This window comes from Cebus imitator, unplaced genomic scaffold (assembly GCF_001604975.1).
Source record: "Cebus imitator isolate Cc_AM_T3 unplaced genomic scaffold, Cebus_imitator-1.0 Scaffold140, whole genome shotgun sequence".
Lineage (NCBI taxonomy): Eukaryota > Metazoa > Chordata > Mammalia > Primates > Cebidae > Cebus > Cebus imitator.
The window spans coordinates 3,810,391-3,834,936 of NW_016107455.1; the positions used below are offsets into that span (position 1 = coordinate 3,810,391).

The following is a 24,546-nucleotide window of genomic DNA, read 5'->3' on the forward strand; positions in this document are numbered from 1 at the left end:
TTTTTGAGATGGAATCTCGCTCTATTGCCCAGGTTGGAGTACAATGGCGCAATCTCAGCTCACTGCAACCTCCGCCTCCCGGGTTCAAGCGATTCTCCTGCCTCAGCCTCCCTAGTAGCTGTGAATACAGGTGTGCACTACCACACTCTGATAATTTTTGTATTATTAGTAGAGACAGGGTTTTATCATATTGGTCATGCTGGTCTTGAGCTCCTGACCTCGTGATCTACCTGCCTCAGCCTCCCAAAGTGCTGGGATTATAGTATAAGCCATTGTGCCTGGACCCTACTTTTCTTTTTTAAACTCATCCCCCAAACCCTGTTTTATAGAAGTAATATAGGTATAAAAAGTACTAAGTGACCATTAAATATAAAGCAGATAATACAGCTGCTATAAAAGATACACATTTAGTGAAATGCAAATCACTGACTTCAAAGAGGTCCCCCCCCAGTCTAGTTTTAAAAAGAAATTGGCTGGGCATGATGGCTGTCATCCCAGAACTTTGGGAGGCCAAGGTGGGTGGATCACCGGAGGTCAGGAGTTTGAGACCAGCCTGATCAACATGGTGAAACCCTGTTTTTACTAAATATATAAAATGAGCCAGATGTGATGGCGCACGCCTGTAATCCCAGCTACTTGGGAGCGCTGAGGCAGGAGAATCACTTGAACCTGGGAAATGGAGGTTACACTGAGCCGAGATAGTGCCACTGCACTCCAGCCTGGGCGACATGAGTAAAACTCCATCTCAAAAAAAAAAAAGAAGAAATGGTTATCACTTCCCTTAGGAAAGCTTTATACCCTGTCTCTAAAGGTGTAGTCACCTCAGTCACTCCCACAATGCCTCAGCACAGACAGGTCTAGTGCACTGATGATGAAGCTAGCTACGCACCTATCGTTATGTTTTATTACAGGCACACTTAAGTGACTTTCATCTCAATCAGTCTTTCCTTTCCAAGATGATCTGGTTCAAGCTTGCCTTACCTTACGGACATGACAGGAAAAGAGGACATTCATGTATTTGTCCTTCCGTTTCAGTTCATTAGCAACGGGGACAAAAGTGCCTGAGGTCTGAGGTGTATCTGGCTTCTGAAAGAGAAAGGAAACGAGACAGAATGAGTGTGCTTAGCATTTGAGAAGGACAGGCAATCTTTCAGTGTGCTGCTTTAGAACGATACTTATAGTTTCACACATGCCCTCTTTATCTCCTCACCCCAGATGGTAAGCTACTAAACGGTTGTTGTAACATCAAAGATCCTGTAAAAATTTTAAAATAGGGAATGGGAGAGAGGATAAAGTGTAGCTCTGAGAATAATTAATATAAAGGTGGTAATTAAAAAATAGTCACTGAATGATATAAGGGAAGGTTTAAATGGTCAAAGGCCAGGTTGTAAAGTGTATTTAATACTTAAGGATGCAACACAGAGAACCCTTTTAAAGACAGGAGAAACATCAAATACTATACATTTAGAAGCAATAAAATATTTTAACTTAGTATCTCATAGAAATTCGTTTCTAAAGGTGTTTTATTCTTCCTGCAAATTCTTGGAGAAATGTTCTTCACTTTTTTTGTAGAGGAAGTAGGAATAGGTTCCACTTTGCTCCCTTGGACTTACTGAAGCAAGATAGTTGCCCTCCCAGGCCCTCTGGAGCCCCAGGTCAGCCCTTTGACCCTTCAGCATTTCCATGGCTGCAACCTTTGCCCTGACCTGGGGCAGGTCTGAGGCTGGAATGCTCTTGATGAGCTGGGATGCTCTCCATCTATAAGTAAACAGACAACATGCATTAGACTTTAGAAATGCAATCCCATGCATTCTCCTTTTTTTCTTTTCTTCTTTTTTTTTTTTTGAGTCTCACTTTGTCTCTCAGGCTGGAGTGCAATGGTGTGATTTTGGCTCACTGCAACCTCTGCCTCTGGGTTTAAGTGATTCTCCTGTCTCAGCCTCCTGAGTAGCTGGGATTATAGGTGCACACCACCACGCCTGGCTAATTTTTGTATTTTTATAAGAGACAGGGTTTCGCCATGTTGGTAAGGGTGGTATAGAACTCTTGACCTCAAGTGATCCACCTGCTTCGGCCTCCCAAAGTGCTGGGATTACAGGCATGAGCCACCACGCTGGGCTCCATGCATTCTCAAAAATAACTGAAGCTGTCATTAAGTAGAATGAAATCAAAGTATTGGCATGCTAAAAAAAAGTAAAATGCCTCCAAAATACACACAGAAGTTGCTAAAATATATATCATTTTATGTAGACAGATTTTTTAAAAAAAACTTGCTTTGTTGTTTGTGTGTTTTGAAAGCAACTAGAACTTAGTGATACATGGGCTCTCATAAAATTTATATTTAGGACACAGAAAATTGGGTTCATCATTCATTCATTCAAAGAAGGTTTTCTAGGTGTCTGCTAAACACCAGGTGCTGTTCTAGGCAGCGGGGGCACAGTAATAAGCAAAACAGAGGTCCCTTCTCCTAGGTGCTTGTATTTTAGAAAGGAGTGACAGACAATAGATATATAAGTAGACATATAGCATGTAGGATGGTGAAGGTAAGGCAAGGAGAACAGGGAGTACGGAAGAAGAAAGGAATAGGGAGCAGGTGTGGTTTATACAGGGTGGTCTGGGCAGGCACCACTGATAAGGATAGATGAGCAGAGACCTATAAGATGTGATAGAGCTGGTCATATGGAGATCTGAGCCAGTGTGTTCCAGGAAGAGAAGAGAATACAGTAAGTGCAAAGGCTCTGGGAAATGAGCTTGCTTGGTGTGTTAGAGGAACAGCGTGAGGAGCAGGGAGGATCAGGGCCAGAATCCATAGAGTCATGCATGAGATCATGACCAGGACTTTGGCCTTTCCTCCGAATGAGATGAGAGGCCATTGGAAGGTTTGTAACAATGACCCGACTCATGCTTTAAAAGGATCATTGTGGTTGCTGTAGCCTGGGAACAGGAAGACCTGTTAGGAGGCTATTTCCATAACACACATGCTAGAGCAAGGTGGCTTGGATCAGGGAGGTGGAGGTGGAGATAAGTGTTGGTTCTGGATATTTCTGAAGGAAGAACAAATAGGATTTGACAATGGATTAGATGTGGGGGCCAGAGAGGATTTAAGGACGACTCCAAGATTTTTTGGCTAAGCAACTGAAAGCTTAAACCAAAAATAAACTATTCCTGATTGGGAAAAACAGGTACAACTTCTCTTATGGTCTTGGCAGCATCCTAGCCCTACATGATACTTATATCCTCTTTCCTGCCACAGGAGCTTGAAGCAGAAGCAAACTGAGAACTTCCTTTTAATCAGATAATAAAGGCCAGTTGTTCTCGAACTTGTTTCCATAGAACGAGATTTAACTAAAATGGAAAATTCACACTGAAATAATCAAATAAATATAAAAATAAGGAAAAATTTATAACAACACTAGAAAATGGAAATGATGTCAATAAAGTAGAAAGCATAACGATTTTCTGGAAGATACAAAGCAGATGGGATCGGCTAACGGGGAAGCGGCTCAGGGCAGAGCACTCTATTCAGTGCAAGGAGAGGGCCCCTCAGGCACAGATGAGAATCCTTAAGCCTGAAGTGGCAGGGACTGGTAGCAGGCGCAGGAGGTGAAGGATTTTAAGGTGAGGGCTGTGCCTGTTCCCTAGACATGGAATGGCTGGCCACAGTGAGGCAGGCCACATGTGAGTCACAGACAGTAGGTTGCCAAAGCAACAGTGGAATCCTCTTCTCTACTTCCTATGGCCAACCAACACTCCAACAAGACAGACTGTCCTGAGATCGTCCCAGAAGAGACTAGAAGAGTGACAGGCCTGGAGCAGTTGGTGGTCAAAGTCAAGGACACTGTGACAGGTGGGTCTTATAATAATGGCTTCCTAAGCAACTTCCCAAATCAGCCTTTGATCTCCAAATTTCATGACTGGTGGGGAGACATCTTTGCTCTGTCTACTGGTCTGTTTCCAGTCTACAAACCTGGTCAGCCTGTCCCTTCTTCACTGCCCACAGTGGCCCAGGACAAGGTCTGTCCCTGACTGCTCCAGAGGCCACAGATGCACACTGGGGGATTCAGGACCTGACCTACACAACCATGGAGAAAGCCACCCATGCTTCTCATGCAAATCAAGCAAACTGCTGTCTATAAATATGTGTAGCCAACAACAGCTGCAGCCATAAAAATCACCAGCCTCAATGACATGAAAAAGGGACAAAGCTGGGCATGGGGAAGGCTCAATTACAAAGAATTACTGTGAAAAACAGGAGTGAACTTAAACATGATTCGATGTACATTGCGATTTCAGAAAAACAAACACAAGAATGCTACAATCACAGAATTCTTTAATCCATTTCTCTCTGTGTTCCACAGATCAAAAAATTCCCAATAGTGACTAGATCAGGGGTTGCCCAACTATAGCCCACTCCAAATCTGGCCCATGGTTTGTTTCTGTACTGCCCACAAGCTAAGAATAGTTTTTACATTTTTACATGTTTAACAAAACCAAAACAAAACAAAGAAGCATATGTGACAGAGACCATCTGTAGCCTACAAAGCCTAAAACACTTAATATCCTACCCTTTCAGAAAAAGTGTGCAGACCCCTGGTCTAGATGGACACAAGTGGCAAGATTCACTCACTGTGTGTGTGTGAGAGTGTACGAGATGCATGTACGTGTGCGTATACAGAACAGCAGATCTGTTATTTTCAAATGCCATTGACTATAAGGCCTGGGAAGACTGGGACTGTCTTTCACATCTTTCTTATTTGTCACCATATCCCTTAAACCTAGGTCACTGCCTGCAACACAGTGGGCATTCAATAAGTAGTCACTGAATGAGTACACTGAATTTTGTACAAATCAATCATTTCTAGGCCATAAGTAAAAAAAGCCTTGAAATCTAAAAAAGAAGACGGTATAGGCTGTAGAGCAATCTAATCATATTCAGTAACAATCTTCTACAGCTCTTAAATATCTTATACAGATCTTTATTGTCATGGACAGGGCTCCAAGATGTCTTTTTAAGTAAAGTCATATAATCATTCATATAATCCTATTTGTGTAAAAAAGAGAAAAAAATGCCCAAATCATATGTGATCGATGTAAAAAGCCTGCCAAGACTGAAAACGTATTATTTATAGAACTGTATCTGAGAACTGAAGGTTGAGGTACTTTTGTTTTCAATAATTCTGTATTTTTTTTTCTTCTCACGAGCAATTATTTATTTTTTTAAAGAAGTAAATAAGATATGTAAAAGAGTTTTTTTCTTCCACACAGTTTTCTTTATCTTTTGATACTTTCCATCAATTATATATAGAGCAAAATCTAAAGAAGATAAAATTTGATTTAGCATGGAATTATACATTAGTTCCTGTACATCCAGCATATTAATTAGTTCAAAGTGTTCTTTATGGAATATCATGATAAAATGACTATATTTGAGAAGAAGCAGCTTAGTTTATGTGACTAGATGGCTGTATCTAAGACAGAACTAAATATATCTATCTGCTGTATATTGGCAATAAATCAGCTCAAAAATCAAGAAGGGACTTGGAATAACTACACACTGAGATCCGTGGCAGGTTATAAAAAAATAAAGACCAGTTGGAAAGGTACCAAATTTTACATGGGTTTTAATTTATATAAAAGATAGCTTGCTCTAAAAACAATTATTTTCCCCTTTGACTGCACTTTAAAATCACGTGGGAAACTTTAAAAAAGGACCTCTGCCTGGGCGCCCCCCGACAAGCACCATTAAATAGGACTCTCTGGTGGCAGGACCTGGGTGTTGGCGTATTTCCTAAACTCCTCGCTATTCTAAGCAGAATTGAGAACCACTGCCTTGAAAGGATTAATGGATTTTCTAGTTTGAGTTATGTGTGGTAGTTTTATTTTTAGCTAATAAAAGAAAGTAGAAACAGCATGCTAGTAGCTTATCTTGACTATGGCTTGTGTCCAGGGGCTGTGGCACATTGCTGTCAACTGCTACAGGAAAAACAAACTGACAGTTTCTTTATTTTGAGGGGTAAGCAGATGCTCTTTGAAAGCCAAATTTACAAGACTGAAAACATAAGGTAAAGGTAAATGTCATAACAGCAAATAGATGAGCCAATATCATGGTCTCAGACTTGTGACTTTGCACAGGATTAACTGTGCCATCATAAATGGCTGCAGCACACAGCAACGCGTTCTTACCTATTGAAAATCATCTGCAGGGCCTCCTCGAAACGGCGAAGAACTTTAGGAGGGCTTGGCCACTTCACGTGCTTCCCGTAGTCTCTCATGGTCTTGACGCCGTGGAAGCGTCTGGCCACCTCGTGGATGTATGACTTCACTTTGTAGCGCCGGTAGTACCTGATTATGGTCAGAGCTGCCTTGGTTCTCTTGTACCGCATGCGGGCCAGGGTGCCCCGCCACACCTTCACAATAGAGAAAAAAAAAAAAGGAAAACGTTGGCTGGCTGAGTTGTGGATGGCTTTGACATTATAGCATCTCTTGTACTTAGAAACTGAACCAGGCAACTTGCAATTGTGCACAGTATCAGCCAGAGCCAAAGCATGTCAGTTCCACCTGCCACCAACAGATGGCGCGGGGAGTCACGTCAGTCATTTTGTTTCAGCTGTCTAGCTGCTCATTATTCTACACTGAAGTGTGTGCTGAGCCTGAAACTGACTCCTGTTTTTAACTTTACTGTCATGAAAAGAAGAAAGCCAAAAATGCAAATATCTTTGGATAAATATTTTAGGAATGCTGAAGGGAAGCGAGATGAGTCAGAACATCATGCCATAAGCATCTATAGTTTTCTTGTGAATCTTAACTTTACATAGATTATACATGCTGGCCACTGGTATAATGCCACTTTGGATTTACAAACTGATTTACACACAGCCTGTGCACCTCCTCTCCCGTGGCACTATGCAAATGCTCAAGGATTAGATGTATTCATGGGGAAAGGGTAAAACAGATTACGTACTAATATATGAATCTTTGTTAAAAGTTTCTCAGTGCCCAGAAATCAATGAGAGACTACATAAATGTCTCAATGCCAATTTCATCCAAGCATGGAAAAATCAGAGATACTTATATTTTTTTAGGATCTTTGTCCAGGTATCTGTATTTCTCTACTTCTCAAGCAAAAGCAAATTTGGTGCATCTTCAATTAATCACTGGTTCTTCCCCTATATATCCTCTCCACCATCACTTCACTCCTTTCACAATATTTCAGTGTAAACTCCTTTCTTCCCCTTTCTGCTACCAGTCTCCAAGAGGCCAAACAACCCTAGTTACTTTCTTCAATGAATTCTGTATACATATCACCATCATGCCCCAGTATATTTACTGCTGCCACTTAAATAACCGTTCCAGTTCTTAGGTTGATTGTATTATTTCTCTCTCTGACTTTTCAGAGCCAAGATCTTCAACCTCTAGTTCAAAGCCCACAGTACGGGTTCTGCGGACTCCCTCGAGTTTCTTTTATTTCTTCTTAAAAATCCCCATCTGTACCCACTAATTCCTCCCAGCAAAACTTGCGCAATGCCTCATTTGACTCAGTTGTTTTAGGTTTGTCCTCATTCGGACTCCTGAACGGACACCATGTGCTTGCAGTGCTCTCCCTTTTCAGCCTGCTGCACAATAAAGATAGATTTGTTTGCACACTACATGCAGGAGGTGATCAAGGGACCTCAATGGGTCAAGAAAAACCATAATATTTAAGGGAAACATGACATATGGACAATTTGTGATGGTAATCTAGAGTTCACATATAAATAGAATCTTTCAAGACAATGAGGCAATAAAAACTGACTCCTCATCTCACGTGGCGTCAGTACAGCAGCCCTTTTTAGTCAAAATGGCTCCCCGCCTTGTAGCTGAATCCACTGTACAGATGGCTTTGTTACGCCTCCACCCAAGTGCAAAAATAAAGGTCCCTTCTTTAGTATCTTGAAAAACCAAAAAAAAAAATACAATTATAGGGTGAAAGTATGTGATTTAGTTTCTTAGACAAAACACATTTTTAAAGTTTCCTACTGTTTGTTGCTGTTTTTTCTAAGGGAAGGAATTTAAGACCACCTGGAGCCACATCTATATAGGAAATCAATCTTTAATTTTCAAGAAGTGTTTTATAGAGCTTTCTATTGGAATGTTTTTGGTTAGATTCTTTAGCAAATTGAAAAAAAAATTTAATAAGTAAGTACTTTTTAAGCGGTACTTTGTTTTCTTTTAAAAGAAACCACTTTATAAAGGGGGTCTTTCTTGATAACCTTTATAATTTCATCTGTGTTGGTTTATTTAGGTTTTTAATAGTTGAAAAAAATCAAATAGCACAAACATGCATATAATACAAGACAGGGGCTCTTCTCTCCACCCATTGAACAGGGGCTCTTCTCTTCACCCATCGAAACCCATTGCCCTACCTCCAGTCTCTGTCCACACAAACTATTTTAGATGCTTCATCCAGTACTTTTCATAAATAATATGGCTAGGTGCGGTGGCTCCTAGCCATATTATTTATGAAAAGTACTGTAATCCCAGCACTCTGGAAGGCTGAGGTGGGAGGATCACTTGAGCCCAGGAGTTCGAAATCACTTGAGCCCAGCTAGGTGCGGTGGCTCCTAGCCATATTATTTATGAAAAGTGCCTGTAATCCCAGCACTCTGGAAGGCTGAGGTGGGAGGATCACTTGAGCCCAGGAGTTCGAAACCAGCCTGGGCAACATGGCAAAACCCTGTCTCTATGAAAAATACAGAAAAATTAGCTGGGTGTGGTGGTGTGCACCTGTAGTCTCAGCTACTGAGGAGGTTGAGGTGGGAGGATTGCCTGAGTTCAGGAAGTTGAGGATACCGTATGAGATCACACCACTGTACTCCAGCCTGGGTGATGGAAGTGAGACCCTGTCTCAAACAAAACAAAATAAAACCCCCAAAACCATATATACTATGATTTCTTGGTTGACCTTTTACACGCTATTGAAATCACACAAAATGGAGATTTAGCTCTCCCACCATCATTCTCACTTCTCCTCTATCCTCCCAATGATAGTTCAAGTATGTTGACATTATTACATATATTAACTTTATTATATATTGAATAATTTACATATGATATGGATATGTTATATTGCAGCATATTATATATTACACATATATTTGGTTCCCTGTTGTGCTAAGGAATCTGAGTGTTCTTTATGTGTATTTGTTTTTACCTGTCATTAGTAACTGCCTTGTTTTTAAAATTTGCTTTATTTACTAGACACCTATTGCTAATTTCTGCCAAATGCTCTTACAGACCCATCAAGTGATTAGAAATAATTTTTCTACTTGTCAAGCACATTAACTGAAATTTTTTTTTTTTTTTTAATTCCCTGTATCCTTATGTTCTTTAAGCCCACTGAACAGTTCCCTGTCCTGGAACTTTTTAAACTACTCTTCCATGTTGGAGCTGAGTTTTGAGCTTATATATTTCTTTTTCTTGCTTTTCTTCGCTCCTCTTCCCCAGCAGCTTTCAAGAAAAGGTGTATGGCCAATACATTTGTATTCTCTTAAATTTCCTTGAAAGTAAAAAGCAGTTGCCTAAAATGTTGTCTATTTCTTGAGTTATAAAAGCAGAGTAGCTGAGAGGCAGCTCTGGACTCAGACTGCCTGTTTTCAAATCCTGGTCCCACTCTTAAGAGCTGTGTAAACTTGGGCAAACTTCTTAACTCCTCTGTGCCTTAGTTTTCGTAGCTGTAAAATGGGGATAATTGTGATGCTTACCTTGTAGTGTTGTGAGGACTAATGGAGTTAATACATACACAACACTTAAAATAGTGCCTGGTGGGTAGTCAGTGCTCAATAAGCAGAGGCTGTTACAACTATTGGAAAGTCTATTCCTTTTACCTTTAGTGAGTTGTGCTACTTTCTTTTTTTGCATGTGCAGATATTTTGCCTCCATCACATGTTGGTATGACCTGAAAACTGCTTAGTAGATGTCAGTCATTCTTTCTCAGTCTGCCATTTGCCCCCAAACAGTGCCTGATTTGATATTGCTTTATTCTTCCACCTATGATATGGACTGGATGTTTTTTATTCTTTCACCTATGATATGGACTGGAAAATTCCTTATCCATCATTTAGTTGACTAAGAAGAGAGGAGAGCGTGCAGGGGCTTTAAGTAACTGCCAGCAAGATCTTCATTCTGTGAAATAAATGCATCAGAGGTTTGCTTCACCACATCCGGGTTGTATCACAGGCTTCTGGCTTGTTATAGGCCCAAGTGTTCCTTTTCCATGTCTAGTGGAGCTTTCCTTGGTTCGGCTGTAATAATCATTGCCTGTAGATGATTTCCTAATTTTACATCCAGTTATTGATATATCAGAGGCAGGAAAGATGGCAAACCTTACCAACTCTTCTTGCTTGTTAAAGAAGTCTTCTTGATGAAAGAAAGGGTCCCCAATGAACGTATGGGGTGTTCTAAGCCCTTCTGCTGGTACACCTTTATACTCAATGTAGCACCTTCAAAAGCAGTAAAATTTTTCAGGATTCCCTCCATGTACTTCTCCATGCTCCACTCTTCTCTTTGAAGAACGTATCGATTTTTTTTTTTTTTTTTTTTTTTTTAGCATTTTTTTTCTTTTTGGCCCTATTTTTTTTTTTTTGAATGACACTTCTCAAAGTTTATGGTATGAAGTTGGAATCTTTTCTTGGTTTCAGGGTTGATGGCATGTTCTTTGTTATTTTTACATTTGATATTTGTTAATCTTACACAATTCTGTGGGAAGGGAATTTTGTGAACCTGCACCAACTTTATCAGAAGTCCCTTAGGCTCTATTTTTTTTTTTTTAACATCAAAGGATAAGCATTGAAAACTACAGAGGAAAATGATTTTACAGGAAAAATGATTCATGCATTTTTCCTTATAATCTAAGTATATTTGGTTTAAACAGATATGCTTCCATAAAAGTTTGTGTGTATGTGTGGCAGAAGGGTTGTTGGTTGGTTTTGCCACCAAGGGTCTGCAGGTTTGGAATTTAAGGTATAAGACAGATTTTCTTGTTTTCTCTCTCTGTTTAAAGCAGCTTAAACTGTTGAGTTTTTCAAGAGTCATACAAAGCTTACCTCTGTAATGGACTCTGCCTGATGACAGAGCTTCAGAAAGCAGAACATTAAATGTTATATTAAAAAACAAGTGCTTAATACTTATTTGCATATGCCTAAGAGGTTTAGCAAACAAAAAGGGAGGCAAAAGAGGCCCTGCTTCTAACAATATTAACACAAAAGCAGAACCAGCCAGATGTAACGTGCTTTAGGATATGAGGCCAGAGGAGCGGGAGCCGAAGGTCCTGTGAGGTGAAGTCAGCAGAGGATATTGGGTAGAGAGCATACTGACAGAGAAGCAAGCGAGGGACCATTTCTCAGAAAAGAGGATGGCAGCAAACAGAGAGGCCTGCTCAGAGGGAACAACGAAGGTATAAACAAAGGACTCTGGCATGGCATTGCACACATCCTTGAAATTGAGATGCCAATTCTCAACACAGCAGCCAGAGTGATCCTTTTAAGACCACAGTCAGATCATGTCACTTCTCTGCTCAAACTCTGCAGTGGCTCTCCTTTTCCCTCAGCAGAAAAGCCAAAGTCCTTCCCATAGTCTCCATGGCCCCATGTGGTCTGGCACTGTCTCCTTCCCACCTCATCTCCCGCTGTCCTCTCCCCTGCTTGCTCCTGCCACACTGGCCTCCCTGCTGGACCTGGCACAGGCCAGGCACCCTCTTATCTCAGGGTCTTTGGGCTAGTTGCTCCCTCTGCCTGGAATAATCTGCTCCCAGCCATCAGATGGCTGACTTCCTCACCCTCTGCATCTTTGCTCAGCTGTCACGTTCTCAAGGGAGGCCAGTCCTGGCCTTCTTATTTAAAAGTTCAACTTGTCTCCATTCCTGCCTCCCAGCACTCTTGATTCTCCTTACCATGCTCTGCTCTTCTTTTCCCCCCCGAGCACTCAACCCCTTCCAACATACCATGTAACCTACATATTACGGTGTTGATTATGCTCGCTTGCACTAGAATTGAAGGGATACTAGGCTGGGACTCTTTGTTTTGCTTACTGATGTATTTCCACTGTCTGGAACAATGTCAAGGATCTAGTAACTAGTTGATAATATTTGCTGAATGAATGAATGCGTTCTACTTCATCTTCCAAGCCTGATATTGATCTTTCACTTCGACTATCATGTTTTCCATCTTCAAGAGCTCATCCTTGCTCTTGTAATATTTCTTTTAAAAGTATGTTGGGCTGCTGGGCGTGGTGGCTCAAGCCTGTAATCCCAGCACTTTGGGAGGCCGAGGCGGGTGGATCACGAGGTCAAGAGATCGAGACCATCCTGATCAACATGGTGAAACCCCGTCTCTACTAAAAATACAAAACATTAGCTGGGCATGGTGGCACGTGCCTGTAATCCCAGCTACTCAGGAGGTTGAGGCAGGAGAATTGCCTGAACCCAGGAGGCGGAGGTTGCGGTGAGCCGAGATTGCGCCATTGCACTCCAGCCTGGGTAACAAGAGCGAAACTCCGTCTCAAAAAAAAAAAAAAAAAGTATGTTGGGCTTACTTTATGAGTGCAACATCTCATCCTGCGAGTATATGACTTATGGTTTTATTTTTTGCACTGTTCCTTGTATTGCACCTGTTACCTCTAAATCCCCAATTCTCCTATTTGTCTTAGTCTTGGCCTTGCCCAAGGCCTTCCTCAAACGCATAGGGATTGTTGGCCCTCCACTCACACTGCAGGGTGATCAGCACTTGGAAGCTCTGTGTAAGTGCTTCGTGGATGGGGAACTTCACTATAGGGTGATTAGGCTGGGACTAGCCATCTGCGGGGAACCCCAGAATGTCAAGATCATGAAGTGTTTCCTCTTCCTGCCAGAATCCTCAGAGTGAAGGGCCTTGGGTGGGTGGTGGGGGGAATCTTACTCCTCAGTATCTACACTTTCACTTAGTATCCTTGGTCTCAATATGGTACCTGACTCCTCTCCTCCACTGAGCCTGATGTCCCCAAGCTCAGAACTTCTCTAAGTCCTGTTCAAGTTATTCAGACAGGAAACCTCTTGCCATCTATCAGAATGAGGCTGAGGTTGTCCCTTAGCTTTGTGAGGTCTGGGGAAAGACCTGCTGTCTAATTCCTCTTTATGTAGATTTTAACCAACCTCCCCTTTCAGGGCCACCCCTCATCCCTACCTACAGAGGCACCCAGTCCTTACCAGTCTGGAGTCTTTCTACAGCCCTAGGGTCAGTTGAACTGGCTTGTTTGCCTTGTTCTCTGTAGGCACTTGCCTGGGGGAGTAACTCATTTAGTTACTTCTAAACTTATACTGACACCTCTTGTCTGCTATTGTTTCCACTATAGTACTTTATCCTTGTGGGTTTATCCAATCTTTATTCCTTTTCTGCTCTTTTTTCTTTTTACTTATTATTTTTTTTATAGGCTAGTCAAGTAAAGCAGTGAGAGTGGAGAAGGAACAAAGAAATCTGTAACTGGTTGTGATCAATTAGCTGTAAACACCACTGCACTCAGACCAGCCCCTTTTCTGCTTTTTTCGGGATGTTGAGAGTGAGTATAAACACAACTGTCATGTTTAACCACGTTTCATAATGCCATCTTAATTCCAGCACTTTTTCTTCTGGTGCATACTTCTTCAGTGGTCAGATGTTTCAAAGCAACATCTAACAGTCATTAAGTACAAAATAAACTTTGTAAAAAAAGTAGGATTCTAGGTTACACTCTATTAAGATGTAGGGCAATTACGTATCTTCCATTTAGTCCCAGAATCAAACACAGGTCAGCTTTCCTTTTTTCCCTAGTTCCCTATGTTTTGTTTTTAAAAATTCTAGTCATTGTGGGCATTGCAGCTCCTTCTGTGTTGTTGTCAATACAAATCCCTACCTCACAGCCCCCTGGTGCTCTGAATTAGACATTCTCTTGGTTTCCACAAATAGAATCCTTCAACGTTTCAGCTCCCAGCTTCTCAGGTCCTCCACACCTAAGGACAATTTTTAGAAGCATCTTTCTTCCATTTCTACCTTTAAGTTCCCCATATGATTATTTGGGCAAAGTGCTGACACCTCATGGTTGTTAAAAAGTTGTGGTAGAGGAGAGTTTATTTATGTAAATAATGAACTCCAGTTGAATGAACGCTGAACAAATTGTAAATTTACCAAATTTTGTATGCACACATTGCATCAAATTTGAATATGACAGTTGCATACAATTTGGGGTATTTGATGATTGATTGATGAAGGGTGTGGCCCCTTCTAAGAGCTATTTTAAAGGAAAACTCAAAGATAGAAAAATCTTTCTGAGTTATTCCTTTTCCATCTCTATAAGGGACAAAATAAATAAAGACCTGATGTGCTATTTTAAAAATGCTGGTGCTCATGTTTTTACCAGAATAGCAGGTTAATACGTACCAAGAAGAAAATAAAATCCAGTGAATAAAATTTATAGGCTTTTAGCATAATTCCTAACACAAAATTCCTTAGTTTTACAGATAAATTAGTAAAATTTTGGAAGACATAGGGGAAATCTAAGACACAAGAAAAACAAGTCTTTAGTCAATAAACAAATGTAAAATCATTGAAATGAAGAGTCACACACATACAAAAAGTACATGTGAGTCTGATCTTTACAAGTGACCCTGATAAACTCAACTACTGCAGGTGGTGGTATTGGTATGTGTTTGGTGGAACATAGTTTAGAAGTAACCACCCCTGAGCTGCCTTACCTTGGTCTGGGAGACTAGCTTGCCGAGTTACTTGACCTGTGAACCTTCGTTTAGGACATGTCCATTTTATATATATGGCCTTGTCCAGACCCATTAACCTTGCAATTTTTTAGTGTACACAATTGCTGCCTATGAACGATTTGTTCACTATGATGATGACAGGATCTGACAGCCTCCTTATAACTGTAATTTCAAGAAGTAATTGAACCTTTTGGTCAATTACTATCAGAAGAACAGCCCAACAGCAACACTATTGAAACCCAAATTGCAATTATTTTGCGGACAAATGAAAATAAAATTACTCCAGATAATAGGTTAAATAATTCTGATGGACCTTCCAGGATTCAATCTTGTAAACAATTTGTGGAGCTGTAGGAAAGTGACTGCTTTCTTTTGTTTGGTTTTGTTTGCTTAAAAGAGAAGGTAAAAACTTGGTAATTCATCTTCAAAATCTCTCAAGGCTATCTTTAAACTGCATTTTGATGCAGAACTACAGAGTTTTGGTCAAGTGTTTGAGCGACTGAGCAGATCCAAAGTGGTGTCTGAAAATATTTCAGCTTTTTCAGGAGACTCCAACAGCCTCTACCATCCCCAGATCTACCTCAGTCTGGAACCGAGGTGGCTTACCACCTGGTAAAGAGTACAGGTCAGGCTTTGACCTTGTGTGACAAACACCTAGGATTCAAAACACATAGTACTCCTTAAAAATAACAGATTATTATTTTTATAATAATACATATAAATCCTTATAGAAAGATTCTAGACTGGAAAGGACTGGGTGCCTCTGTAGGTAGGAATGAGGGGTGGCCCTGAAAGAGGAGGTTGGTTAAAATCTATGTAAAGAGGAATTAGACATTAGGTCTTTCCCCAGACCTCACAAAGCTAAGGGACAACCTCAGCCTCATTCTGATAGATAGCAAGAAGTTTCCTGTCTGAATAAATTGAGTTCACATTTGCTTTAGGTGTTTGAAAATGATTTCAATTTTGACTAATTCCTTAGATTGCCGAAATAATTGATATTTGAAAGGACCAGCTAAAGGTATATCCTACCATTGATTTCACAGAGTTCTAAAAGTGCATTCTGGAACACAGGGCTTTTGGAATGCTCCCTCAAAAGTGGTTCCATTTTTCAGTAAGTTTGGAAAAGTTGCATATTGCAATTCCTTTGTGGAGATTCATAGTGTATATGAGCATATTAGATGCTCTGAGAATTTCTATATAAATCTAATTTATTAGAATTGGAAAAAAAAACACAGGTGACTACAGGTTTCTTTGTACACAGACTACTAATTTTGAAGGGGATCAGGATATGCCACCCAAAATTATGCCACTCTGGAGTAAGGATTATTTTGAGCTAAAGACAACTAAGATACAGTAGATGCAGGAAAAGCTCTTTGCCCTTCTCCTATTTGCCTATAAAGCATATATTTCTCATGAGAAAAGTGCCCTCTCCTTGTACTAGGAAGACAAGAACACTTTTATCACCAGAGAGGAGGTCACATCCAGATGAGCTATATAAATAGGTCTTACTAAAATAAGCTTTATCATCCATTACTTCCTCTCATGCAGTTCCTAGTCACTTTCCCACAATTTATTGGCCCTAGAATCCCAGATCCCCTACCTCATGGCCAGTCATATTTTTACTGCCTTTCTTTAAAATGGTAAATAAGACCCTGAGTCTACCACTTCTTTAGGCTTTTCACTTCTTTTTTGTGAAGTTCTGTGCATATAAAATACTCACATCAGTAAAAGTTGTATGCCTATTCTCCAGTTAATCTGTCTTTTCTGAGTTAAATTTGCAGGCCCCAGGCACTGAATCTAAGCAGGTAGAGGAAGTTTTTTCCTTCTCTACAATTTCCAAAGAGCCAGGTTCTATCCTTTTGGGAAGCAATGAAATGAAACAAAATAAAAGAATTATTCAAATAATAAGATAAATAGTAATTATACCAGAAAACCTACACTATGAAAAGCTATTGTGTATGAAACTTACTTTAGTTTAAAGTCAAAGCAAAAAGGGAAATGGGGTATTTTATACTTTATACACATTTTATTAAGCTAATAAAAGGCATATACATTTGTCAGGAAAGGCATTTTCTTTTTTTCTGTTTTTTCTTTTTCTTTTTTTAAGATGGACTCTCACTCTGTTATCCAGGCTGGAGTTGGAGTGGCACGATCTTGGCTCACTGCAATCTCCATCTCCTGGATTTTAGCGATTCTCCTGCCTCAGCCTCCTGAGTAGCCTGGGATTATAGGTGTGCACCACCATGCCTGGTTGATTTTTTTTTTTTTTTTTTTAGAGATGGGGTTTTGCTATGTAGGCCAGGCTGGTTTTGAACTCCTGACCTCAAGCGATCTGCCCTTTTTGGCCTCCCAAAGTGCTGTGATTACAGGCTTGAGCCACTGTACCCAGCTGAAAGACATTTTCTTAAACTGAGTAAACTTATAGAAAATAGTATTGTATCAGCATTAATTTTCTGATTTTGATAATTATACAATGGTTACAGAAGAGAATGCTCTTGTATTTAGAAAATATACAATGAAATATTTAGGAGTAAAGGGGTATTACATCTGCAAATTACTCTCAAATAGTTCCAAAACCAATTGTATGTGTACACTCAAATAGATCTGTATACACAGATATACACATATATAGATTGAGAGAGAGAACCAAAGAAGAAGTATTGATACAGGCAGAAGGCAGAGAAATCCTAGGCAGACATGGGTGGGTCCCCAGTGCAACCCCACCTTCAAGCCAAAGCCAGTTTAAAGCGTGAAGCCCAAGCAACAAGTCAAGTCCACGGATGAGATTAAGAACTTGTCTTCCTATCTGGTGTGCTTTCCTTTGACTTAGCCCCATCCTTCATCTATTTTACATATATACCTACCCTTTCCTGTTTTTACACCATATCCACTTTTGACTGGTGCCTTTGTTTTAATCATTTTTGCATACTCACAAACCAATTAGCACACACTCCCTTATCCTATGCCTATAAAAGCTCCAGATTCAGCCATACTGGAGAGATGATCTGACCCTCCTGTCCCCTTTCTGCTGAGAGCTGTTTTGTTCTTCAATAAAATTCTCTGTCTTCACCACCCTTCAATGGTCAGCATGACCTCATTCTTATTGGATGAGGTCAGGAGAAGAGCTTAGGACCCCCCAATCATGGGTATTCAGAAAGGCTGTAACACTGACCTTCTGCCTGTGTCAATGGAGAGCAGCCACACCACATAAGAGAAGCAGCAGTGGTGCTGAGCTGGCCCCGGAGCCACTCCTGTCCGGGAGCTGCAGGCCAGAGCAGAGCAAAAGGCCGACTGAGCTGCTAACATACCACCGACGGTCAGGCTGCAGATGGCCGAACTAAAAGAGCTAATTAGCATACTGTAATACCCCCTCTGGGACTTTGGGGTCTTGGGCACCCCTGCCTGGGCATCACTGCATTCCCCTGGGCGTGATATACCTGGCCTGGCCGTGGGCCCCACATGTAGCTTGCTCCTATGTTGGCGCTTAGAATGGCCGGCCAGACCCCACACTTGCTTGCTCACGAGCTCCCTCCTGCCAGGGGCTGAGTGCGGTGGGCTGAGTAGATGGGGTGCCCCGGCCACAAGTCCAGAAAAGGGGCCAAGGAAAATCCTGTGTCAATATGATAAAGCAAAGATAGTAAAATGTTAACATTTGGGGCATTGGGGTGAAAGGTATAAGTACAGAAATTCTTTATATTATTCTTGAAACTTTTCTGTAAATCTAAAATTCTCAAAATAAAACAACAGCTATCTTTAAGGGATGGTGAAGAACAACTGCACAATGTATTTTTAACAATTTTACATAAGCAAGAGTGATCATTATACCTTTTTTAAAAATTTAAATTTTGTTCTAAGGAGTTTGTTATACTTGTGCTTTCTGAATGTTGGTGAGTATATATAATAAATTGAAAATGATGGCAATTTTATGAGTATGTAAATTAGTCTACACCAATTTTAAGAACTGGAAACATGTTTAAAGGATGCTAAGTTAATTCATATATTAACCTATGCTGAGTTATACACAAAAGCAGTGCCATGTCAGGCCATATTAGAGCCTGAGGCAAAAGGAAAAAGCTCGATAATATGGATCCCATCTTTATTTAAAATTTTAATCTTTTGTTCACCACAGATTTTTTTGCATTAATTTCAGATTTTTTAAAATATTGCATGAACATAATATCTATCCTGACCACATTTTTGGTACCGCCTTAAATTTTACATCTGAATCCTGGCCCTGCATAAGTAAACAAAAATTATATAACAAACCTAGTATGGTGTTTGGCAGACTGGAGGATGGGTAGGGAGTGAATAGCAGTCATGTGCTGGGCTCCGTACTAGGGAACACATGTGATCTCATTTTAAGTCTTCCACTAGCTCCAATCGGCAGATGTTTTGAGCATTTTACAAAGGAGAAAGTTTGGGTTCAAAGAGAGTGATATACTTTGGATAACACAGTAGATGATAAAACTGTATCTCAGCTCAGTCTGGCTCCAAGAATTGATCATGCCACCTCCTAAAGGTATCACGCTTAAAGCAGTCTAATAGATAAAAAAGCAATAATGCCTATTAATTAATTTTCTCTCTGAGAAACTTAGACTTGCTATAATAATTAACAGGAAGTTTGGTTTCAAACGCAATCCAATCTACTACATTCTTCACATATAGGTAGATAATTCTCAATCATAACTTTTTTTCTGAGATGGAGTCTCGCTCTGTCACCCAGGTTGGAATGTGGTGGTGCAATCTCAGCTCACTGCCACCTCCACCTCCCAGGTTCGAGCGATTCTCCTGCCTCAGCCTCTTGAGTAGCTAGGATTACAAGCGTGCACCACTATAACTGGCCATTTTTTGTATTTTTAGTAGAGATGGGGTTTTGCCATGTTGACCAGGCTGGTCTCAAACTCCTGACCTCAGGTGATCCACCTGCCTCGGCCTCCCAAAGTGCTTGGATTATGGCCAACCGTAAAGTTTTGAATTGAGTGTGATACCTAATAGCATCAGCACAGTTTTAGTTGTGCTGATTGTTAACAGGAGTAGGTTTATAGTATTCCAAGTATAATAAGGGGCAGAGATGTGGCCACTGAGATGAAGGGGGTTCTGTACACTGCAGCTGTTGCACTTACTAAAAGGCAGAGAGCATGGTTTTTTGCCAAATTATATATATATTGCAAAACTTTTGGCTTCAACCATAGTTACAGAGAAAAAAAAAATCTCTTTATTTATCTGGTTGACCACTGTAAGGAATTACATAAACATGCTACCTTTGTTTTTTTGAGACAAAGTCTTGCTCTGTTGCCCAGGCTGGAGTGCAGTGGCACAATGTTGGCTCACTGCAACCTCTGCCCTCGGGTTCAAGTGATTCTTGTGCCTCAGCCTCCCAAGTAACTAAGATTACAAGCACATGCTATCATGCCGGGCTAATTTTTTTGTATTTTAGTAGAGACAGGGTTTCACCATGTTGCCCAGGCTGGTCTTAAATTCCTAAGCTCAGGCAATCTGCCCACCTTGGCCTCCCAAAGTGCTAGGATTACAGATGCCCCACCAATATGCTAGATTTTTAAATAAGAGAATGAAATCACAGTTGGGGGAAACAGTTTTAAAGGAAGAAAACACATGATTTAAAATTTTGGCAATAAAATAAAATTGGAATTGATAGCTAAGCTAAGTCAACTTTGTGCTCATAAACAAAGGATAACTAAAAAGTAATAATGATGAACAAGGCTTTGGAAAAATGTAATACTTAAAATTTGAAGAGCTGGGTATGGTTTCTCATGCCTGTAGTGCCAGCTACTTGAGAGGCTGAGGTGGGAAGATTGCTCGAGGGTAAGAGTTACTAGCCTGGGCAAAACTGGATAATTGTAATCTTTTGCATACAGGCCCAATGCCACATTAAATGCTTATCAACAATAGTTCTTAATTGTTCCAGGATAATTGGATTTCCATCCAGATATCAGTTTTGTGTCAATGTATGAAATTGAAGATATTTTTGTATCTTTACAAAATACCAGTGTTTGGATTATTTTCCCTTTCAGTTTTTCTTGATGTATGAGATATTACTGCAATGATTAGGAATTTACCCAGAATGTACTGTTTGTTCATTCTACAGGCATTTGCGAAATGCCTACCCTACAGTACGTGTGGTTTCCTTAGGGAATGCAAAGGAAAACAGGAAATATCTATGATATTCTAAGAAGAACCAAATATGCCTATGAGATAACTGGGAAACAACTATGACTAATCCCTTAAAAAGTAAGATCTGATCAAATGCCACAACAATGCCAACCACCATGTATGAAGCTTGAATTCCTCAGCTCCAGAGTGAGGCTATTTTAAGGATGTGCAGCACTGCTCTGATGGACAGCTCCCTGACTGGCACCATGTAAGGGTGGAGTGAAACAGCCCTACTTTGGAGGGAGAGGGTAGCATTTCCCACAAAATACTGGGGAATCAGGCAATTCAAACTATATAGGCTTTGGGTTCTTCACTTCTACACGGAGGATGCAAATTAGATGATTTATAAGAGCATATACCAGCATTCTATCATAATAGCTACTAATAATGAGTAAACATTTAAAAATGTTATTTCAAAGTTTTTTCTGTTCCAAAGTGCACATGGAACTGATAAACACTATATTTGATTTTCATCTGATGACTGGTATTACCCCAAGAGAAGGGAGAGAACACATCATTTCACCGGTATGTGCCATGCCTTGTCTTAGACACTTGACATACAGTAAGAACAGGTATTTTTAAAAGCACTTATTCTTGACATTTATTTGTATTGTGCTGCTATATATGTTTCTCTTACTAATAATTCACCATAAAAAGCAGAAAATATATTTGACATATGCTTCTTTAAATCATACATTAATATTTTATTGCTGACAAATGCTTGGTTTTGGGAAACAGTAATTTTTCAGCCCTATGAACTCTGCTTCTATAGAGAAAAGTAATCCATGTTTCAAGCTTTTGCTAGTAGCCTGGCTCTAGCCAGACTGACCAGTGCACTTTAATGCATCCCAAAATAAATCAGTTACTAGTGTTCACTATAACAGTGATCCTGGCCAAAGATGCTTTCTGGAAGGGGATTTTAGAATGTTGCAGGGAAGGGAATAAACTGGAAAAGGCTCCCATTTACTTAGGGCAAACATCAAATATACTTCTTTTTCATTTTCCTTTCTTAGATTGTAATTGATATAAAAGGGAATGAAAGGGTAAGGCAATGTACATTTATTATAGACATACTTTTTCAACAGTGCAAGTTTAAAGAATGCAAGTTGAACACGACACAATTAACTATGAAGACTGTTACTGGTCGTAACTCAATCACAAAAAGAAAACATATTTTGCTAAGGGAATACAACTGTGTTATTTGTGTGCATGGTTTATCATAACAGTGGGTAATAGAAATGATCACAGTAATGAGTAGCTCATGCTGGAATAATGTGATACAGAAAGAAATGTCACCATTATAGAGAAACGCCTAGATAGAGTAGAACGCTGGATATACTCCTGTGATGCTGAAGTTTTATATGGTCTTCACAGATAATTAATCATGTTATGTTCAAGTTGTACATATCACTGTAACTATCTTTATCACTGAAAATCCTACCAGAAACATAATTTTGTGCTGAAAAATCTTATTACCTCATCTATTTCTTTCTAAATATTTTATAATGTAAATAAATGTATTTGAAAATTGAGGTTTCTTAGCTATACAGCAGCAATCAAGTCAGAACATATTTTAAATACGCGTCAAAAGAAATATGATTAATTTTCAATAAACATCTATTACTGTTGAATCTGTTGTTTTAAAAATTAACATATCTTCTTAGTAATTTGTAATTTTTTTGGTGAACTATGTATTTCTTTTATCTATTTTCTTTGGGTTTCTATCTTACTGATTTGTATGAGTTCTTCATAAATTAAGTAAACCATCCTTTTGTCATTGGTGTTATATACATATATATAAAATTGCATTTTACGTTCTGGGGTACATGTAAAGAACATGCAGGATTGTTGCATGGCAATGTGGTTTGCTGCCTCAATCCCCATCACCTATATCTGGCATTTCTCCCCATGTTATCCCTCCCCAACTCCCTACCCCCCACTGTCCCTTCCCTAGTCTCCCTCCACAGACCTCAGTGTGTGATGCTCCCCTCCCTGTATCCATGTGTTCTCATTGTTCAACACCTGCCTGTGAGTGAGAACATGCGGTGTTTGATTTTTCTGTTCTTGTGTCAGTTTGCTGAGTCATTGGTGGTTTTATAGTTTTCAGTATGTTGATTATCTCTTGATACTGTTTATGGTATACTGCCACGCAGAAGTTTTTTTTTTTTTTTTAAAGTTTTATGTAGTCAAATGTACTCATTTTTCTTTTATGCCTGTGTACATTTTTATACAAAACTGACATTATACAATCATAAAATGCCTTGCGATGCTTTTTACTTGATATATCAGAAATACTTTTCCATGTGATCAAGATTCTGAGCATTCTTGCACTACTCAAATATAAAATTCAGTTAACCAATTCCCTATTGTGAGATATTTCTGGTGTTTTCTCCTTTTTTGCAGTTATAAATACAGTAACATTTTAGTAGTATCCTTGAACATAAATTTAAGCACACGAAAGTTCTTAAAACAGAATTGCTGTTGAGATTCCTTTGTATTTTAACTGCCACATATTAAAGCCCCCATTTCCAAAATCTACCATGTAAATAGTTTTAAAGAATTAAATAATTTGATGGGATAATGTAGCTCTGATTAAACTGCTTTAATTAGTGTTATTCAACTTTTAAAAATTCATTAGCTATTCAGATTTTTTCTTTTGTGAATTGTTTTTCTATTTTTTTTGCCCATAACATGTTTATAACTTTACATAATGATCTGTAAGGGTGCTCTGTGTATGAAAATAAACTAACCTTTTATTACATTTACAAAGATTTCTTAGCATTTTGCCTTTTGTCATTTCCTGGCCGTGGTTATTGGTTCAGGTCAAAGAAACATGAGGAGTTTTGCTAGGCGTTTCTGGGAAAAACGTTCTCTCCTGTCTGAGAGAATGTCCAAGGACTTCTAGAGGCAACTCTCCTTGAACCTGGAACCTGAGGCAGCTGAAATTGTCAGCCGCCACCTTGCAACCACAAGAGGGAGCCAGACTTAGAAGGAAGACTACCCAAGAGAAGGTTGAATAGAGAGACTTCCTGCTCTGTGAAATAAACGTGTCACACTCTGTGCCAGTTTGAATTGCATTTTCTGTTTTTGCAACTAAACATATTGTGATACAATGGTGTTTTTGAAAAACATAGTTTTAAATTTTTATGCAGAAATATCTATCAATCTTTGCTTTTGTGAAATCTTTTGCTGCTGCTATAGTTAGAAAGGCCTTCCCTACTTTAAAATCAATTACATGCCCATACAATTAATTTACGTTTTTGTTAAAACATTAGGGGAATTCAATCATAATGAGCAGAGAGCCTTTATCTTACAATCACTCCATGAATGGCAGGAGATTGTGCTTATTCCAGTAGATTATCCATAATTAAAAATGTGTGGAATGCCCATTAAAGCTCTGGATTCTTTGAAATACAAATGAGTTTTCAGGTACAGTTTTCTATGTGAGTGGTGTGACTCTAGGTCAGCACCTGGTCAGGCATTAAGAAGGGTTAATATTTGAAATCTGGCCGGGCGCGGTGGCTCAAGCCTGTAATCCCAGCACTTTGGGAGGCCGAGGCGGGTGGATCACGAGGTCAAGAGATCGAGACCATCCTGGTCAACATGGTGAAACCCCG

The 24,546-nt window shown here is 39.7% G+C and overlaps 1 protein-coding gene across 5 annotated transcripts in view; it reads right to left on the bottom strand.

The window, feature by feature from the left end:
• The window catches only part of MYO1D (myosin ID), a 362,631-nt gene that overhangs the window by 153,132 nt on the left and 184,953 nt on the right, over window positions 1-24,546 (bottom strand). For all 5 annotated transcript variants that reach the window (XM_017542198.2, XM_017542195.2, XM_037743342.1 and 2 more), the window contains exons 17-19: window positions 6,184-6,407; window positions 1,614-1,758; window positions 982-1,086 (exon numbers count right to left, since the gene is read on the bottom strand). In XM_017542198.2, the coding sequence (XP_017397687.1) occupies window positions 982-1,086; window positions 1,614-1,758; window positions 6,184-6,407 (474 nt within the window). The remainder of the gene's footprint in view (window positions 1-981; window positions 1,087-1,613; window positions 1,759-6,183; window positions 6,408-24,546) is intronic.